This window comes from Chlamydotis macqueenii, chromosome 6 (assembly GCF_036417535.1).
Source record: "Chlamydotis macqueenii isolate bChlMac1 chromosome 6, bChlMac1.mat, whole genome shotgun sequence".
NCBI classification, from domain to species: Eukaryota; Metazoa; Chordata; class Aves; order Otidiformes; family Otididae; genus Chlamydotis; species Chlamydotis macqueenii.
Genome location: NC_141561.1, coordinates 16962707 through 16979770, shown reverse-complemented (window position 1 = coordinate 16979770; position 17064 = coordinate 16962707). Strand labels below are relative to the sequence as shown.

General features: G+C 50.4%; 1 protein-coding gene across 3 annotated transcripts in view; it reads left to right on the top strand.

The window, feature by feature from the left end:
• TNS1 (tensin 1) overlaps window positions 1–5255 on the top strand; it is a 68755-nt gene extending 63500 nt beyond the window's left edge. For all 3 annotated transcript variants that reach the window (XM_086751628.1, XM_086751630.1, XM_086751629.1), the window contains one exon: window positions 875–5255. In XM_086751628.1, coding sequence (XP_086607754.1) covers window positions 875–1019 — 145 coding nt within the window. In that variant the 3' untranslated portion in view covers window positions 1020–5255. The remainder of the gene's footprint in view (window positions 1–874) is intronic.
• The last annotated feature ends 11809 nt before the right edge of the window (window positions 5256–17064 follow it).

Genomic DNA, 17064 nt, shown 5'->3' with positions numbered 1-17064 from the left:
CTTTCAGCCACAAATTCCTGGTCAGAGCAGGCATGGCCTTTGCTGAACTGGCCTTTCAGGAAACTCTCCCAGCAGAGTCAGTGGGACCCAGTTCATGGAGCAGAGCTCAGGGTTATGTTGACGGCACCCGAGCCACCAGCCAGCTCTTCCCTTTTCTCCTGTCCTCCCTGTCCTGACTCACGGGAGCACAGAGCTGCCGGCTGAGCCCATTTCCAGGGGCTACTTCCCACTAATTTTAGCCATTGTGTTAGCAAAGGGGTTTTTATTAGGATGTTCAGCTGCTGGGATATTTCCCCTCTCCAATTAGAAATGCCATGGCCTGGATCTGTCTCACATTCTGTTCTCCTGTATTTATAACTTGAGTTTGCATGTTCTAATTAAAAAAACAAGGCAGGGGTACATTTTATTTATCAGACAAGATACAGAAATAACTGCATGGTCTCACCCTGCTCCCCATGTCCTCTCATGGCCTTCCCAGTGTTACCAAATCTCTCATGTGGGGTCTACCCCAATGGCCAGCCCATCACATCTCCGCACTTTCAAGGGTCGTCGCCCAAACCAAGGAAGAGCTGTGATCATCCAGAAGGTCCCTTCTTGGGGATGGTCTAGGGAAGGGTGGCAGGGATGGTCAGAGCAAGGTGGGGTTTGGCCAAGAGATGATGGAAATGCAGTGCTGGCCTTGAAAGAAACTGCAGCAAAGGGAAGAGCAGACTGGTCTTCATGCAGGCTGGTTGTGATGTCTCCCTCTACATCATGTGAGGTGGATATTAAAGAGGGGTAGGTGGACAAGAGCATGCTGGAAGAGGGTGGCGGTGTTCCTTACGTGGGCAATGCTGGCAAACTTCGCTGAGCCTCTCGCCTTCTCCCCATCCAGGCTCTTCGGCTTCGTGGCCAGGAAGCAAGGGAGCACCACAGACAATGTCTGCCACCTCTTTGCCGAGCTGGACCCAGACCAGCCAGCTGCAGCCATCGTCAACTTTGTCTCCAGGGTCATGCTCGGCTCCGGCCAGAAAAGATGAGCCGGCGCTTGTGGGAGGTTCTTGAATTTTGGAGAAGGACTTGGAGCTGATCCGAGAAGGAGTGTGAGGAAGTGCATTGTGGGAGAGGGAAGTGAATCGGGGGGGAAAAAGGGTTGGAATTTTGGAGGAAAACAGCAAACAACAAAAAAACCCCAATGAAACCCCTAAAAACTCAACACAAGCCAAACACACACATAGAGGAACCAAAACCATGCACCTATCTAAGAGAACCACAAAGCCACGCCAGACAGGATGTACGTCCCATCGCAGGGAAGGTGACCAAAGCGAAGGCGGCAGTGAGAGGCATGTTCCCAGCTTTTGGCATCACAGTGCTGAGTGGTGACGTTGGCTTGGGACTGAACGTGGGACCATTACTGGTGTTTTCCATCTGGGAAAAAGATAACCGGCAAAATCCCTGGAAGAAGCTCCATCCCAGCAGCTCCGCTGGTGAATGTCTACTGCATGTTTGAAACAACACGTATGAGATAACAACATGGGCTGCGTCCACAGGACACAGGAGGAGATGCCTTCTGAAACCTTCCCTTTCCCAGCTGCAACAGAGGGTCCTCGATGGCCGCTGTGCTTCTCCCAAAACCTGCCGACCACCTGGCGACTTACTGGGGATGTGGTGGGGCTTGGTCCTGAGCCCTTCCATCCCGGGGGAGCTTGGCCAAGGGCTGACTTCTGTTGCTGACCTAAGCCCAGCACTGGTCACAGGTGAGCTGCTGTGAGTCCATCCGGTGTGGAGGGCCACGGCATTTCCCCACCTCCCTGAGGTGCTTGTGCCCCCCAGCCCTTGGGGAGGTATGGGGGGCTCCTGCCGCCCCACGCCTCAGGAAGGCAGACACTGCCCGGAAACCTCCTGGGAGGATGCAGAAAATCGCATCCTCTCCCATCTTCCCCTTTTCCCTCCCACCAGTGGTCCTCTTTGGCAATTTTCTCCTGTGGCCTGTCACGTGTTCTCTTAACACACACAAAAAAATGAAACAGAAAGGAAAGAAAAATGTTGTAATAATAATAATGATTATAATAATAGCGGATGCTGGCACAGGTGGGTTCCCTGTGCGAAGCAGCAGACCCGTGGCTACCCCTATCTCACTCTTCGGAGATGCGCAAGCGATTTTTAAATTGCATGGACGTTCAAGTTGCACGAAAGGCGAATGACTACAAGTAACTCAGGCGCTTTTTTCTCCTTTTATTTTGGAGGCCACGTTAAAAAAAAAGGAAAAGAAGGAAGAAAATTAAAAAAAAAAAAGAAACGAAAAAAGGGAAGGACCTGCAATCACTGGGCAACTTTGGCTCGGTGGGGAGGTAACAGGTCCTCCGAGAGCCACCCTCCTCAGCACGTGTGTACCCCCAAAACCATCTGGCTGGAGGCTCATGCCCCCCGAATGCACCACAGTTTTGCAGTGGCTTCAGTGCCGTTGGCTTTTCCCTTTGCTTTGGGAGGTGAGGAGGGCCAGCCGGTTTTGGGGTGGTGCTGGGGGGGGCAGAGGATGCTCCGGTCACACGCGCAGGTTAGGGTTAGGGGGAACAGTCATTGCTGAGCCCTCTGCTGCAGATATCCCCCTGAGCGCCTTTTGGGAGAAATTTTTAGTGCAAAGTGGCCCAGGTAGTTAATTGGGGGCAAAAATTAGAAACATAGCACTACAGCCCCCCCCCAGAAAGCTCATCTCCTTTGGACCGCCTTTGCCTTGGTAGCTATAATATATATACGAGCTATACTGACGAAATACTGTAAGCTAACAAAATTTTAAGGAGGAAAAAAAGTTTAAATTTACACTCCAAAAATATTTATTTTTGCCATATTGCTTTCTGCGTGTCATATCTCCCCCATTATATCTGCCCCCACCCCCCCAGCTTCCCCTGCCCCAGGGAAACACCTGCACGTTAAAAGAAAATCCAGAGCAAGAAAAAATACGGATGGGGGAAGAGGCGCGGGGGTCCCCCCCGTGTCAGGGCGGCGTGCGTGTGACTGGCGTGCATGTGCGTGTGCATGTGTGTGTGTGTGCGGGGGAGCGAGTGGCTGGAGGCTGTGCTGATGTACCGAAGCGAGCGTGAAAGGATGCGTAGCGAGGAGTTGGTTGTGAGGTGGCGGGATGGGGGGCTTCGGGGGGGGGCTTTCCCCCCTCCCCTGCTCCCCGGCCGCATGGATGCGGAGACCTTTTCAGTTTTGATGTTTCCCAAAAGCGATTCCCTCCTTCTGCGAAATTCAAGCGAGATGAGAGACGATCTCACCCGTAATCTCCTCACCCTGCCGTTCACCGATTAGAGAAAACACTGTGTTTATAGATATATAAAGATATATTTTTGAAAGCCTCTATTTTTCAGACTTGGTTTTCTCACTGCTAAGAAAAGAGATAATAATAATGTAATTTTATTTTAATCTGCTACCCTGGAAACCGGTGCTTGAAACTCCTATTCCTCTTTTTCTCCCCATACAAACAAAGCAGATCTAAGCACCCTGAGATGTCGCGCAGGAGCCGACCCCAGCAGATACCTGTCGATAGCATCACGCCTGCTTTGGGCCCCAGCCGCTCACGGCTTCCCCACTAACCCACTAGCTGAGGATTAGACCGTATCCAAATCTCCGTCACTAACAAAATCGTCTGGTGATTATATTAATATATTTTTTTTAACACAGAGCTAATCACCTTCCAATGATGTAGCTGGGTGTTTGTCAGCTCCCTTTAAAGGCACTTTTTTTTTCTTTTTTTTTTAATCTTCTTTTTTAAGTTACATTTTTAGGTGTAACTACCCTTTCTGCCCCCAGGAGAGACTGTCAGCTGGTGTTGAGGATCACCCAGGTCCTGGGGCTGGTGGGGACCTAGTGTTGATATTTTTTTCCTTACGAAAGGGGCAGAAAAGACTCTGATTTTTTTCTTTGGTTTTTAAATGCAGTCATGGTATTTGAGATTCAAGCTTGTGCGCGTTCAGCCCAGCATATGTTTCGTTGTAATCACACTGCCATTGTCAGCAGCTGGATGGTATCTCTCTCTCTCTCTCTCTCACACACACACACAAACACATCCCTCCTTCCTGCACAAAGAACTGCATATATTCTTGCCAAAGATATCTTTAAAAACGCACTTTTTCCCATATATATATATATTTTTTTTTTGCGTGTGTAAATTTATTTTATGTGCCCTTTTTGTGTCAGTTTGTTCTTCAGAGAAGCCCCTTCCCACCCGTCCTCCCTTTGCTGTCAATGTTGCTGTCTGTTGGGAAAAGCTCCCTGGGGGGATCATTTGCTGCCTGTCCCAAACGGTAGCACCCGCAACGTGCAAAATGTGGGGTTTCTATCCAATGGGGCTGCCTCCGCCTCTGGCCCCCAGGATCTGTTTTGGAGGATGATCCATGTCGTCATCCGCTGATGGGATGCACCCATCTCATGGTCTTTGCCAGCCCCCCATCGCCACTGGAGAAGGAGGTGGTTCATGGGCTTGGGGTTGCTCTGGATGCAACATTTGCTGGCTGCCGCTGGTCAAACCACACACGGAAAACAAATCAGGTAGGGAGAAAATCCCAACCTAGCCTCCGGGCATTGATTTTTCCAGCGAGTTCAACCACCTGAACTCAAGCGCAAAGTAGATCCCCACCCAGCAGGTCGGGCGGGTAAAGAAACCAGTTGCCCCAAAAACCCCAGACAGCAGCGTCAACAAAAGGCAACCCTTCCCTTCCCGTTGGAGCAGGCAGGAGGATCAGACAGCAAAGGAGCCCGCAGGGGCTTGTTTCATTTTGTTCATTTGTTTTGCAAATTGTGAGGTTGGTTTGGGGTTACTCTTTTTTTTTCTTTTTCCTTTAAAAGGAAAAAAAAAAAAGAAAAGAAGGAAGCAACCCGACATTTCTGTTGGCGGATTCTGTGCCGCTGTGTTATGCGTGGGTTTTTGTTTTTTGTTTTTGTTGTTGTTGTCTTTGTTACTTTGGGAACGTTACAGATTTATTTGCTAATCAGTGTTAATGAACAGTTTCAAACTTTTAGACTCGCCCATTTCTGTGTATTTATATAGATGGAAAAAAAAATACGTTCTATTTTGTATCTTTGTGCCCATAATGTTGTCGCGCGTGTAAGTATGACTTCGGTCGCACCATGTCCACGTGTGAATGTGGCTCCGCTGTTGTCTTCCCATTGTACAGATGTTGGATTCTTTGCAGTTCATTGTATGGCTTTATAAAGTGGTAAAAACAAACAAAAAAAAATCAGTTATATAAAATATACTGTTGCTTGGAATGCCAGCTTGGTGTCTGGATTGCTGGAAACGTATCTTGAAATTTAAGGCAGCGCAGGAATAAATGCTCTGTTCTTTTTGCACAGGGGAAAAAAAAACCCTCCTAAAACCCAGCGGGTGCTGTTTTTTCTCCGGGCTGTTGTTCCCCCCATTCCTCGACGGCAGATTGGGGCCCCCGGACAGATGCCGGGTAGTGGGCGTGGGAAGAAGGAGGGGCTGTGCTGCTGCTTGTCAGCCTCCAGCCGCAGCTTGTGTTCACCAGATGCTGGCGAACCAGCCAGCCCCAAAACTTCCACATGGCTCCAGCTCCAGCTTGGGCTTTTGTTTACCAGGAGGGATCTCTCCAGCTTACCCTGCATCAAATCCCGATGCTTTCTCCAAGATTGCCTTTAGATGCTGTCTGTCTGGCCCCGGGCATCCCCTTTGAGTCCCTCTCCTGCAGGGTAGTGGGACAGGATGACACTGGTATGGGATCTTTTGCCTTTGCTGAGGTCTGCTTCTGTTAAATCCCACTCCTGACCCCCTTCAGACCCATCCTACTTCCCCATGCCTGGCAAAACTCCCCCCACAAAGTCTCAGACCTGGCTTTTCCAGCTCTCACAGAGCAATTCCCAGCATCCGTCAAAGCCCTCAGCCCCCGGCTCTCTGGCTCCACTCCTTCCCGTCCTCGCTGAGTTGGTGGCCAAGACCCGGCCCCCGGGATGGATTGAGTTTAATTATACAAGAAATATCAGCCAGAGCAGCGGCAGCTTCTCTGGCGCCAGCACTGCTGCGGCTCAGAGGCTCAGAGCTTCTCCTGGGAGCCGGCAGCACTAAAAATACCTCCTGCCTTTCTCCAAAATAGCCGCAGGGCGAGGGGCGGATTGAGGGGGCTGCTTGCTCTGGGACTCTGTGCTGCGGGGCTTGTGCTCGGAGGCGAAGGCAAAAGGGGTAAAAAAAGAAAGGGGAGGAAATAGTATGGTGTCTGGCCCCTCCAGAAATAGCTGTGGGGCTGTGGGTGGGCACCCAAGCGATGTGCCCTCCTGGACCTCGGGAGGTACCCGGCATCTGCCAGCCTTGGCCTCTGCTGTCCCTCTTCTACCCACTGGCAAGATGGGACCTGCAGCCTCCTCTCCATATCCGACACAATGGGGATGACATTTCCTTGCCAGGTTCTCTTGGTTTTGTTTCTTCCCTGATTCCTGCTGGAATCGACCCCCCAGGAGCTGGCACCAGCCACGTGCCTGTCCCCAGTGCTCCTGCCCGGCCGGGGTGGCCGCTGCTGGGTGTCCCTGAGAGACGGCGAGTGCCTGGCAAGGTGGCATGGACAGACTATTCGTTTCAAGCCATAAACTGCAGTGCATTTCCCTCCTCCCGCCCCTTTTCTGCAGTTAATTCCCCATTTCCTTTCCAAAATTCCTCAGGAGCTTCTGTTTTGTGTTTTTCCTTGACATGTTCTTATCTGCCACCCACTTCCCCTCACTGGCTCTCGCCGCGCAAGCTTTCCAGAGTCTCCCCCTTCGCAGCTTGCTGCTGTCTGCAGGCCAGGCTAACGCCTCTGCTGTGACCGTCAGGAAAGGCAGACCCCACCAGCTCCATGCCAGGAACCCTTGCCCCCATCCGATCTCCCTGTGCGTATGGACTCCACATCTTCAGGTTCCCAAATCAGCCACTTTTTTTTTTTTCTAGTTTCAGCCCCTGCTCTGGAGACTCTGGGCCACCAAGGGAATGTTTCTTGTGGGGCTGTGAAATGTGATAAAGTTCTCTCTGCCTCCTGCTCCAGGAGAAGAGGGTGGGCGTGCTGTTGGACAGTCAGGAAACTCTGGGCTGGGGTTGGAGCACCAAGCCTTTGCTGAGGACAAGTATTCCTGGTCAACTTCCTTGCAAACATCTTCAGACTCCCAGCAACAGGTTTTGAAACCCAGGCCTCGGGACCCCTGGGCTGATTGGGCTGTGGGGTGCTGTTGGCAGATAAAGCTAGCTGGAAAGCCATGCCCCGAGTCCAGAGCCCCAGCAAAAAGGGGTGCTCCTGAGGAGAAACTCTGGAGGTTCGTCTGTCCCACACCCCCATCATTTTCCATTGACTAAGCTAGAAACAACCCTCAAATCTGGAGAGAAATGGGTCACGGTGGTGGGGATGGGGCATTTTCATCTTCCTTCACTTTGACTCTTTCCCAGGCTTCTCAGCAGTGCTGGGGCCCCCTCAGAAGTGTCCCCAAGGGGCAGAGAGCTTCACAGAACCTGGCTTTTCCCAAGCATTGTATCTGGGCAAAGGCCAGGAGCCAGTAAGCCCCCCCAGGGTGGGAAGAGTGGAGCAGACCTGATGTGGGCAAAAGGGGCTGGAGGGACCTGTGCTCACATCTGTACCCTGTTCAGCAAACACTGTCCCCATCCCCTGTCCTGCTGCAACCACTGATGTCAAACCACCCCAGCCATGTCCTCCCTGCCAGTCCGAGCCTGCCTTCGCCCCATTGCCATGCAAGGGAGACTCGTCCACGCAGAGCTGGGCCCGACTGATGCCACGTCACTGACTGCCAAGCACCCGCATCCTATTTCCCAGACCAGTTCAGGCTCAGTGTCTGGGACCTGAAGCGAAAAACAGTCTCCGGGTGTTAAGGTCACTCAGGCGTGCTAGAAGGTTTGATCAATGATCCTCTCCGGGCAGGTGCGTGCACTGGGCAGAGCGCACATACAGATGAATGTGGGCACAGGAGCTTGCCTGGGGGGCTGCAGACGTGGGAGTGGCAGTGCCTCCCTGCGGGCTGCAAACCCCGCTGTGGTGTCCCAGATGCTGCTGCTGAGTTACCGCGTCCCCGAGCTGCTCGGCTACTGTGTGCCACGGTGACACCCTGAGCCGTTGGCGGAGGTGCAAGGGCCCTTTACTCAAGTGCCTGGGGCTCCTATCGACATACAAACTGCAGTTGGGCAGCACCAAACCAGGAGCTTTAGAGGTAAAAGAGAGTGGTCAGCCAGTGTCCCTTGCCCCAGCAAACCCCTTGGAGCTCCCTCTGTTCCCCAGATCAGGCTCAAGCCCTTCACCAGGATGAGATCAAGGCAGTTGTAGGGGACACAATGCGTGAGTATTACCATCCAACCCAGCAGGACCTGGGGATGTCCATCATAGGGCTGGTGGTGAGAAAAGCCATCCCAGAAATGGCTCTAGGGGCTTCATCATCATCATCATCCCAGGGGGATGTTACTGCTTGGAGAAGGGTATTAACATGCAGCCTGTGGTGCAGGAGTTACCCACTCTCCATGTCCGTGGTGGACAGGAAAATGCAACAGAAGGGGATATGGGTTAAATATTGAATAAAGAGGGACAATGTGACTCGCTGGAACGGTTTACCTGAAGAGGGAGTGGAGCTGAAACCCTGGAGGTGTTTGTGAGCAGGGCGGAGAGGGGCTGGGCTAGTCCCGCTGCAGAGCAGAACGACCTGAAGGAGATCCGGGCTCTGGAAAAGGGCGATGGGTAGGACTGGGCTGTCCTGCCTTGTGAGGTTCTGGCTCCATCTACAGGGATGTGCCTCCAAGTGATGGAGGCCTTGGACTGTGATGCACTCCCAATGCAGGCTGGGCAAGAGGTGATCTCTCGTGCAGCCAGTTTCTCCGGTGGCTCCTCTCCCACAGCACACCTCTGCGTCGTGCTCCTGCTGCTCTGCGATGGACGGACAAGCTCAGGTATAGTTGGGTTTGTACATCCCTGAGATAAAGGGGCTGGGAGGCTGCCTGGTGGCGGCAGGGCTGGGGTGCCACAGGGATGACCTGGGGTGGGTGCAGAGCGCTCCCAGCACTGCTGGTCCCCGACTCAGATGCTCTGCGTGGCCTCTGCCAGGCCCTGCCTGCCTTTCACACATGCACAGCCCAAAGATACCCCTGCGCCGGCCTTTTGGTGCCAGCAACTCTTCCCATCCCCATGGCAGTACCGTGCCGCCCTGGCTGCCATGGGACAATGTAGTTAAAGCTAAATCAAGCAGCCGACTGATTCGAACCCTCAAGTGAATAAAAGCAGCGTGAGCCATGTCTCTTCTCCGTAGTTAGCTGAGGCTCACCATGTCACTGCTCTTCCTTGGATGCCCTTTACTCCAGCAATTTTAGACAGGTAGTGACAAGTAAGAGTCCAGACTGTCCCAGCATGCTACAGCCAGGCTAAGGAAAGCAATGTGAGTTAGAGAAGGGTACAAAGCACCTTGTTCACAACCTCTCTGCCCCAATACAGGACAAGGGGGTTCTTCTGACAAGGTCCATGGTCCTTCATTTCCCACCTCATTCATGCTTTGCCTTGTGTCAATGTCAAACCACAACACCGATGCCTCCAGCTATCTGTCCCCATGTGTCCTTGTGGTGAGATATCCCAAGTGGAACCAGCCTCTGCCTCCCCACATCTTGATGGTCTCAGGGTGATTCACATCCTCCTGTCTCTTGGCTGCCACCATCTATTTGCACTCTCCCATTGCTTGTAGGAATGCAGTTCACCTCTAGTCAAAACCAAGCCTTCCCCACATCTCAGCTGGGGCTCTGGGCATCAATACGTCCTGATGGCAACTGATCCCAGAAGAACATTCCCAGTTGATGGCAGGGAAGAGAGTTTGGCCCCAAAATAGGAGTTGTCCTTTTGGACTCCAGACTCTCTTTTCTACACATCTCTGCCTGCCAGACTGAAGGGACAGAGGGATTTGTCTCTGTCCTGGTGACACTGGCACAGTGGTGTGGCCTTGACATGTCCTTCATGGTGGCTTTCTGGTGGTGACAATAGGTGTCCTGCTCTGAGCTTTTGTGCCTCAGCCAGGGCAACACACATGTGCAGTTCGTAATGGTGCCAGACAGCTGGGACAGTCCTTGGAGAGGGCAGGTGTGAGACATGCATGCACATGCACACACAAGCTCACATGCGTGTGTTTTCACAACAGGACAGAAATACGACAGAAATACCCTTCTGAGCTCTTTTCTGTCATCACTCCTAACCCCAAGCTCCAGTGCTATCCCCTGTGTATCTCCCCTTCTTGCCTCAGAAAAAAAAAGAAAGAAAGAAAGAAGGAAAGAAAGAAAAAGTGTGTGAGGAATGCAGTATTTGCAAGCTCATTGTTTTAAGCCTCCAACAACTGGATAAAACAAGCCACCAGTGAACAGCTTCTCGTGACTGTGCAGAGTGCCCTTGCCAGAAGAGCCAGGCTCTAATGAAAACGGCATGTGGAAGGGGACGTTGCCTTAAATCAAAGCAGAGAGCAGCAGCGACCTCGGCCCTGGTGTAGCGGAGCTCCGCTGGGATGTGCCGCAGTCGCTTGAGAGGGCCAGGCGGGAAAGGGATAGAGCGGTTTATTGCTGAAGCACCTTGCTGTCTTGGCTGTCTGTGGGGCAGCTTGTGTAAAAACAATCTGTTTTAACAGGAGATGCTTAGCAAACGCCATTGGCTTTACTGAGATCTCAGTTTTTCCAGCGCTGCTGAGTATTTTTGCTGAGCCATCCTTGCCTCTTCCTCTAGCTGGGAGAAGGTCTCTAGGGTTTTACCCTGGTATTTGCATGACTTCTGGGAGATGACTCCATGGTTTATGTGCATGGAATGGTTTCCAAAATGCCATGGCTTTGCCTGCCTCTGGCTGCTCATGAGTATAGTCTTTGGACACCTGTGGCTGTGGTCGCCTCAGCTGAAATCTGTTCTTCCATTTACCCTAAAAAGTCAAGTTTGTTTGCACCAGTTTAATCTTGTGCCCCTTGGTTCCCCATGGATCCCTTGCACCCATGCAGAGGAGAGGTAAAAAAAGAGTCCCTGCACACAGTCTGGCCAACATTGTCTTCAAGAGATCTTTTCATGCATGGCCTCAGTCTTTGTTTCTGGCACCTTGGGAAAGACATTTCTCTTGCTTCCCAGTTGGGGAGATGGTGCTTTGGGGCCACCAGGACCCTCTGCAGCTGAGAGGGGACAGAAGAGGCTGTTTGTGGTGGCGACCATCTCCCTGGAAGCACCGGAAAGGTTTGTAGGACATGCCTGGGATGCCCGGGACATGTGGAGCAGCCAAGCTGACATTTTGGCAGAGTGCCGCTCAGTAAGACGTGAGGAGAAGCAGGAACCCATGCCAAGGTCTTATTTTAAAGCAGCCTCCCTTGAACTCTTTGATATGGATAGCACTGGAGATAGGGTTTCGCACATCTTTATAGCTCACACTTCCACGTGAGAGAAACCTCAGCCTTGCTCAGGCAGGCTGCTATCTGCCTTGGCTTGTTCAGTTGCAAGCGATGGCTGTCCTTCATTCCCAAAGCCCCCTGGCTTTAGGAGATCCTATATACCTTCCAGCATGGAGAAAGCACTTGGCTGTGAGCTTTCTCAGAGTTTTGGTACTCATTCCTGGCTTTCCTCCTCTTCATACCACCGGGAAATAGGGAGAGACCCCCTCTTTAGACACTTCAGAAACTGCTGCTCGAGGGGAAGAAAAATGACAGTGCATAGCATGGGGTGTGAACCCAGGGACCCTAACCCAGGCTTACCTGGCCTCACAAGCCCTCTCGGAGATCAGCATCTCGCTATCCCATCTCTGCTCTCTCCCTCAACCTCACTTTGACGAGACATCCTGTCAGAGCTACCAGACCTTGGGGAACATCACAGGTAGAGCTTCCTGAAGGGTTTGGTAACACAAGTCCCAAAGCAACGCTAGTGATCTGAGCTCTTGTAGCTGCTTCCCTCTGCCTCCCCCAGATGCTCTCCCACCCGTCTCCTCCCTTTTTGGTTTCTTCAGTCGTGTGAAGGGACCTTTTGTGATCCGGGGGAGAGCCCCATGCGCAGATGAGATGCTCTGCTGTGGATGTAGGATGGGCGTACACCACTAGAGGTCGGCCGGTCCCTACCAATGGGACCGCTGCGAGCAGAAGGGAGCAGCAGGCCAAAGATGACTTCAAATAGCTTGGCTGATGGAGCCTTGTGTGCGTGCGTATGTGACAGACACTTCCTCTCGTATTGACATTTCTGTCGGCCCCGGGCCAGCTTTCCAGGCTCGGTGCTACTCCTCTTATAGATCGGTGTATTTGACACACTAGAAAAAATGCAGGTCTTTAAGGGCAGGGGGGAGTGCTGGAATAGCCGGAGTGCCAGCTTTTCCTGGAAAAAAAAAAAAGAGAAAAAAAAAAGATTCAAGCAGGCAGCCAGTGCACACAGAGCTCTGGCAGCCTCAGAGGCAGCCCCAGCCGTCAGAAAGCTGAAGAGAGTCACCCTCAGCCTCATGGAGAAAGGTCTCGGCACTGATTGCACTCCCTCATTGCTCAGTGACCTTCAGGAACTCAGGACCTTGTCATGCCCTCAGGGCTTTTCATTGACCATGAAACACTTATAACCACCAGGTGTAAGTCCCACGCCCTGTCAGTGCAATTAGGATTAGGGATTCACAGCAAGGGGGTTTTGATGAAGATCCAGCTCCTGCTTTGCTCCCTTCCGTCCATCTACAAAGCAAAGGAAGAGGCTCACTTGGCGTACCTGGAGAAGGCAGGTTGCAGTTAAACTGCAGGTGTTACTGGGAGTCCTTCCTCAGTTCAACAAAACTGTGAACAGCAGGTGCCAGCTTGGTTGTGGATGTTGCATTAACTGGACAATGAAGGACAGACAGGGGTTTTGGTACATCAGCTGCTCCCTCAGAAACCACCCTTTGTGCAGCCCTCCTGTCTGGGAGCCAGCGCTCATGTGACCCCCAGCTCTTCTTGTTGGTGCTTTATCCAAACAACTCATGCGACAGGCCCAGCACAGCTGCATTGCTCTGTGAGAGCCAGAGATTAAAGTATGCTGAGGCAGAAACCACCAGCAATACTGTAAGTAGCTTCTTGGGCCAGCACCTAGCCACCTTCCAGGCTGGTTGGAGACGGGCTACTGGGCATACTATAGGTAGTCCAGACCCATACTACTTTGCTTATGCGGACACCGCAACACTCTTTCTCACCAAGCTTTAAAATTCAAGGATCCTCTCCCCTTTCTGGAACATGATCCCCAAATGTCTGTACAGAGTCTTTCCTGTACTGTCTGCCCACAGCTAGGCTCAGCTTAGTGAAACCTGGCTTTACTTTTATTTCTTCACAGGTTGCTTGTTTGCCTGTATGTCTGAGGTTGTATCTATTACAGTCATTGCTTTCTCAGTTGGCTTGTAGGATGCTACACACCCGCAGTGTCGATGAATCACGGTTCCACGAAAAGCCCATCGGATGATATTTCACCATGTTGTCAGGTCTCAGGGAGTTGCTGGAAGGGGGATGTAGTTCCCTCATTTACCTGTTTTAGGTCACTGCAGGAGTGAACCATTTGAAGAATGTGCCTCCATCCCCTGGGCAACAGCCAGATCTGATTCCATCCAGATGCTCTCTAAATGGCTTTCAGATGTCTCTCCCTTAGGAGAACGGCTTGGTACCTAACACCCAGTTTGATGCGTGCTCAGACAGGCTGCTCCCTGTCCAGTGCTTCCAAGAACTCAGTGATCCAGCGGCTTCCTCAAGTCTCCAGGCGTTCAGTCCTGCCAAGCCTTCTCTGAGGAGATGATGATGACAGAGTTCGCTTTACGGAAGGGGAGAAGCAAGCCTACCTCCAAGCATTGTCTGTGCCAGCTATGGAGAAGTGGGTGAAAGAAACTGTGAAGTGCTGGAAAATCAGAGCTCTGTACTGGTCATGACCATCCCAGCAGTAGAGGGACCCTTGCTGGACAGAAGTCAGCCTTCTGCTGCTGGATTCAGCTCTTAACTTCAAAAGGGGCTGAGCCTTAGCTGGTTTGAACTCAGTATCTCAGTTCTTCCATTTGTTACCTAAAACAGGCCAATTTTTGTAATTTTTGGAAACTCATTTCATGTAATCATAACCCTACGGTACAAGAAAAAAATACTTTAAATAAATACCGGCATGTTTTGTGACACAAAAACCAGATACAGTGTATGGAAAATATAACCTCCTTCCATCTGGAAATGGCTTGGGATTATCTACTTTTTCTTGTAACTCATTTTCTACATGTCTCTGCTTTGAGGGTGATTTACTGCAAACTTCTCTGTGTTCCCTTTGCTGTATTGATTCATAAGAAATCCTTTCACAATGAAATCATATTTTCCATGCACCAAAAAAAAGTCAGATAGAAGATGAAGAATATTATTGTAACAGGAAAATGGTTAGGACAAAGAAAGCTTATAATTTTGTAAACAGAGGTTGGGAGGAGGCTTTTGGGATTGAGTTTCTGGGCAGCGAGTCAGAGGGTTTTTCTTTTCTTATTTTGAAGACTCTACTGGCAATGTCTACAACCCAGAAAGAAATAAATATAAACAATTCTCCCCTCCAACATGGCTTTGATAGCTCAATTAGCAGAACTGAGAATTTGATGAAGGATGTGCCAAGGAACCTTGGCCGTCTTGGAGAAGTGTTAGAAACCTAAAGGTCTTGTCCCACCACTCCCAGTTTGCCAGAGAGGACTTAGCCAGATACTGTCTTCTACTGTTGAATGTTTAAGTGTCCAAAGTCAAAGCATTCCATGCCACAGATGCAATGGTGTCACCCATCCTGGAGGGCAAAAAGGAGGGGAGGAGAGCACTTTCCAACTAAAACGAAAGTTTTGGAGTTAAAATCTGCTGGGAAAAAAAGGCAACAATATCTTTCCCCTCCCATTAGTCACAATGAGTAACTGGGAGAATGAGGTGATGGTTGTGGAAAGGAATGACACTTGGCTAAGAAAAAACTTATGGTATTTGCAAACACTTAGCAAAGCAGGTGATTACTGTTGTTTTGCTTGCTAAAACCATTCTTCTCTTTTGGATAACCCAACATTTTTTCTTTGTGGAACAATCAGAAAAAATGTGCAGGAAATTGTGATTTTTTTTTTTCCTGCTATTTTGGTCTATTTCTACAACTGCCAGCAATGACCAATTTGGTTTCTAAACATCGCCACTCTGCTGGGATAGCTTATTGAGAAGGCATGTGTGGAACGGCTCCTCCCGAGGGAACCGTTCTGCATTGCCTGTGAATCCTCAGCTTCAATGTGTTTTGGCAACAAAGAACCTGGAGAGAGAATCTAGCAAGCAACTTCTGGGCAGCTCCATGCAGCTCACCTGGAACTGATTTTCAAGGGACCCATCTTCATCTGATGTAAATCAGCACAGCTCCATGGTCTTTGCTTGGTTGAGTATTTTCTTAAAGTCCTGTATCTGAGCAGACAAAAGGTTTGCATGTCACAGATGATCTTTTTGTCCCACTATCCTGCCTATACCCGCTGAGGCTGTGTCCTCTGGGTGGGTTGGAGATGCTCATGAGTTCTGAGCATCTGTTTCAGGTTTTTACACCAGTGGAAGAGACAGGTACTTGGCTGGGAGATTTTATCTGTGTGCAGAAAAATTCTGCTTGGGCAGAACCAGGGAAATGCCTTTCTGGGGCACATGGCCCTTCTAGGTTCAGTGCCAGTGACACACTTGGAGCTGCTGATCTGGGGATCTGGGGCCTTGTAAGCTTCGGTTCTGGTTTCACAGCTTTTGTGAGCTGCCTTGGAAAAGCCTCTAATCCTCTCGTCCAGGTTCACCACCTCCTTTCCCAGCTGTAAAAATAACCCAGGGTGGGACGGAGAGCTACACCCTCTACCCTTCCCGTGGACCTCAGCAGATGTTGTGATGGATGGTGAAAGCCAACTTTGTGGAGGTGTCAATGGAATTTGGCTGCAGAAGGAACTTGGTTTATTCTGTCATTCATCAGGGCTGTGATTGCTGCCTGACAACTGGCAAAATCAGCTCATTTCATTCAACCAACAGTGAAACTATAGATCTTTCCCTGAGCTCTGCTTGGAGGTCTTTCCAACTGTCTGCATGCCCTCCTTCTCTGGCTGGGTCCAGCCACCCAGGGTTGGCCAGCAAGTGAGATTTCAAACCGGTGACGAGGTTTAGCTCTGATCTAGGCAGCTACAGGGACAATTAGCCTTAGATCAATTTGGCACAGCTGACAAATCAAATTATTCCTTCTCTTTTGCCTCCTTCCCTGCAGATGATATTTGTTGCTGTCAACTGTCATCCAGAAGGATGTGGGTGTTTCAGGACTGACTGGAGAAAGATTTGGACCAATGGAAGTAAAATTCCCCCATCCATGCTTTCTTGGACCTACTGTTACCTGCAGAGCAGCAATGAAAAAAAAAGAAAGAAAAGCGTTCACCCCAGGCATTGAGATGGCACTCATCTCTTGTACTCACTGGTCATCTGGAAACACAGGACAGAGTTTCCTACACATTTGGGTTGAGTCTGAAAACAATTGTGCTTTCTCTGCAACTTTCTCTGTTTTCTCCTGTTATTTTTTTAACCTTCCAAGATGTGTAGGGAGGAATGTGGAAGAAGAGCATCTCTAGAGTGGGATATAGAAGACTAGTTCCACATCATGGCATTATTTTATCTTCCTTGGTAGACCCTCTAGGTTAACCTGGGATCTCTCTCTTTCATTTCCAATGCAAGATGCATGTGCAGGAAGAGGACTGGAAGTCCTGAACTGTGGTAGGAGCACCAAGTTTCTTCCAGCATGGATCTCATTGTTAGCTGCAGGAAGAAACAGTACTTCCCATGGTGACTTCTTAGGACTCTTCAAGATGGTTTTCAGATTCTTCTGCCCTGTTCATCCATCTCAAATCACAGCTGATACACCTGACTTTGGCCTGATGAAACAGCTACAGCTGCACTAGGCAATCCAACAGAGAGCTTGGGGAAGCTGCCCAAGTCCTGTACATTGACAAAGTCTTCATGGCTTTTGTCCTCCATTTTTTTTTTTTTCCAGTTGTAGCCCCTGTCTCTGACATGGCCAAGTTTCTACATCCCACCTTACTCCCAACAAGATTGCATGGGTCAATAACCTAAGATGTGACAGAGCA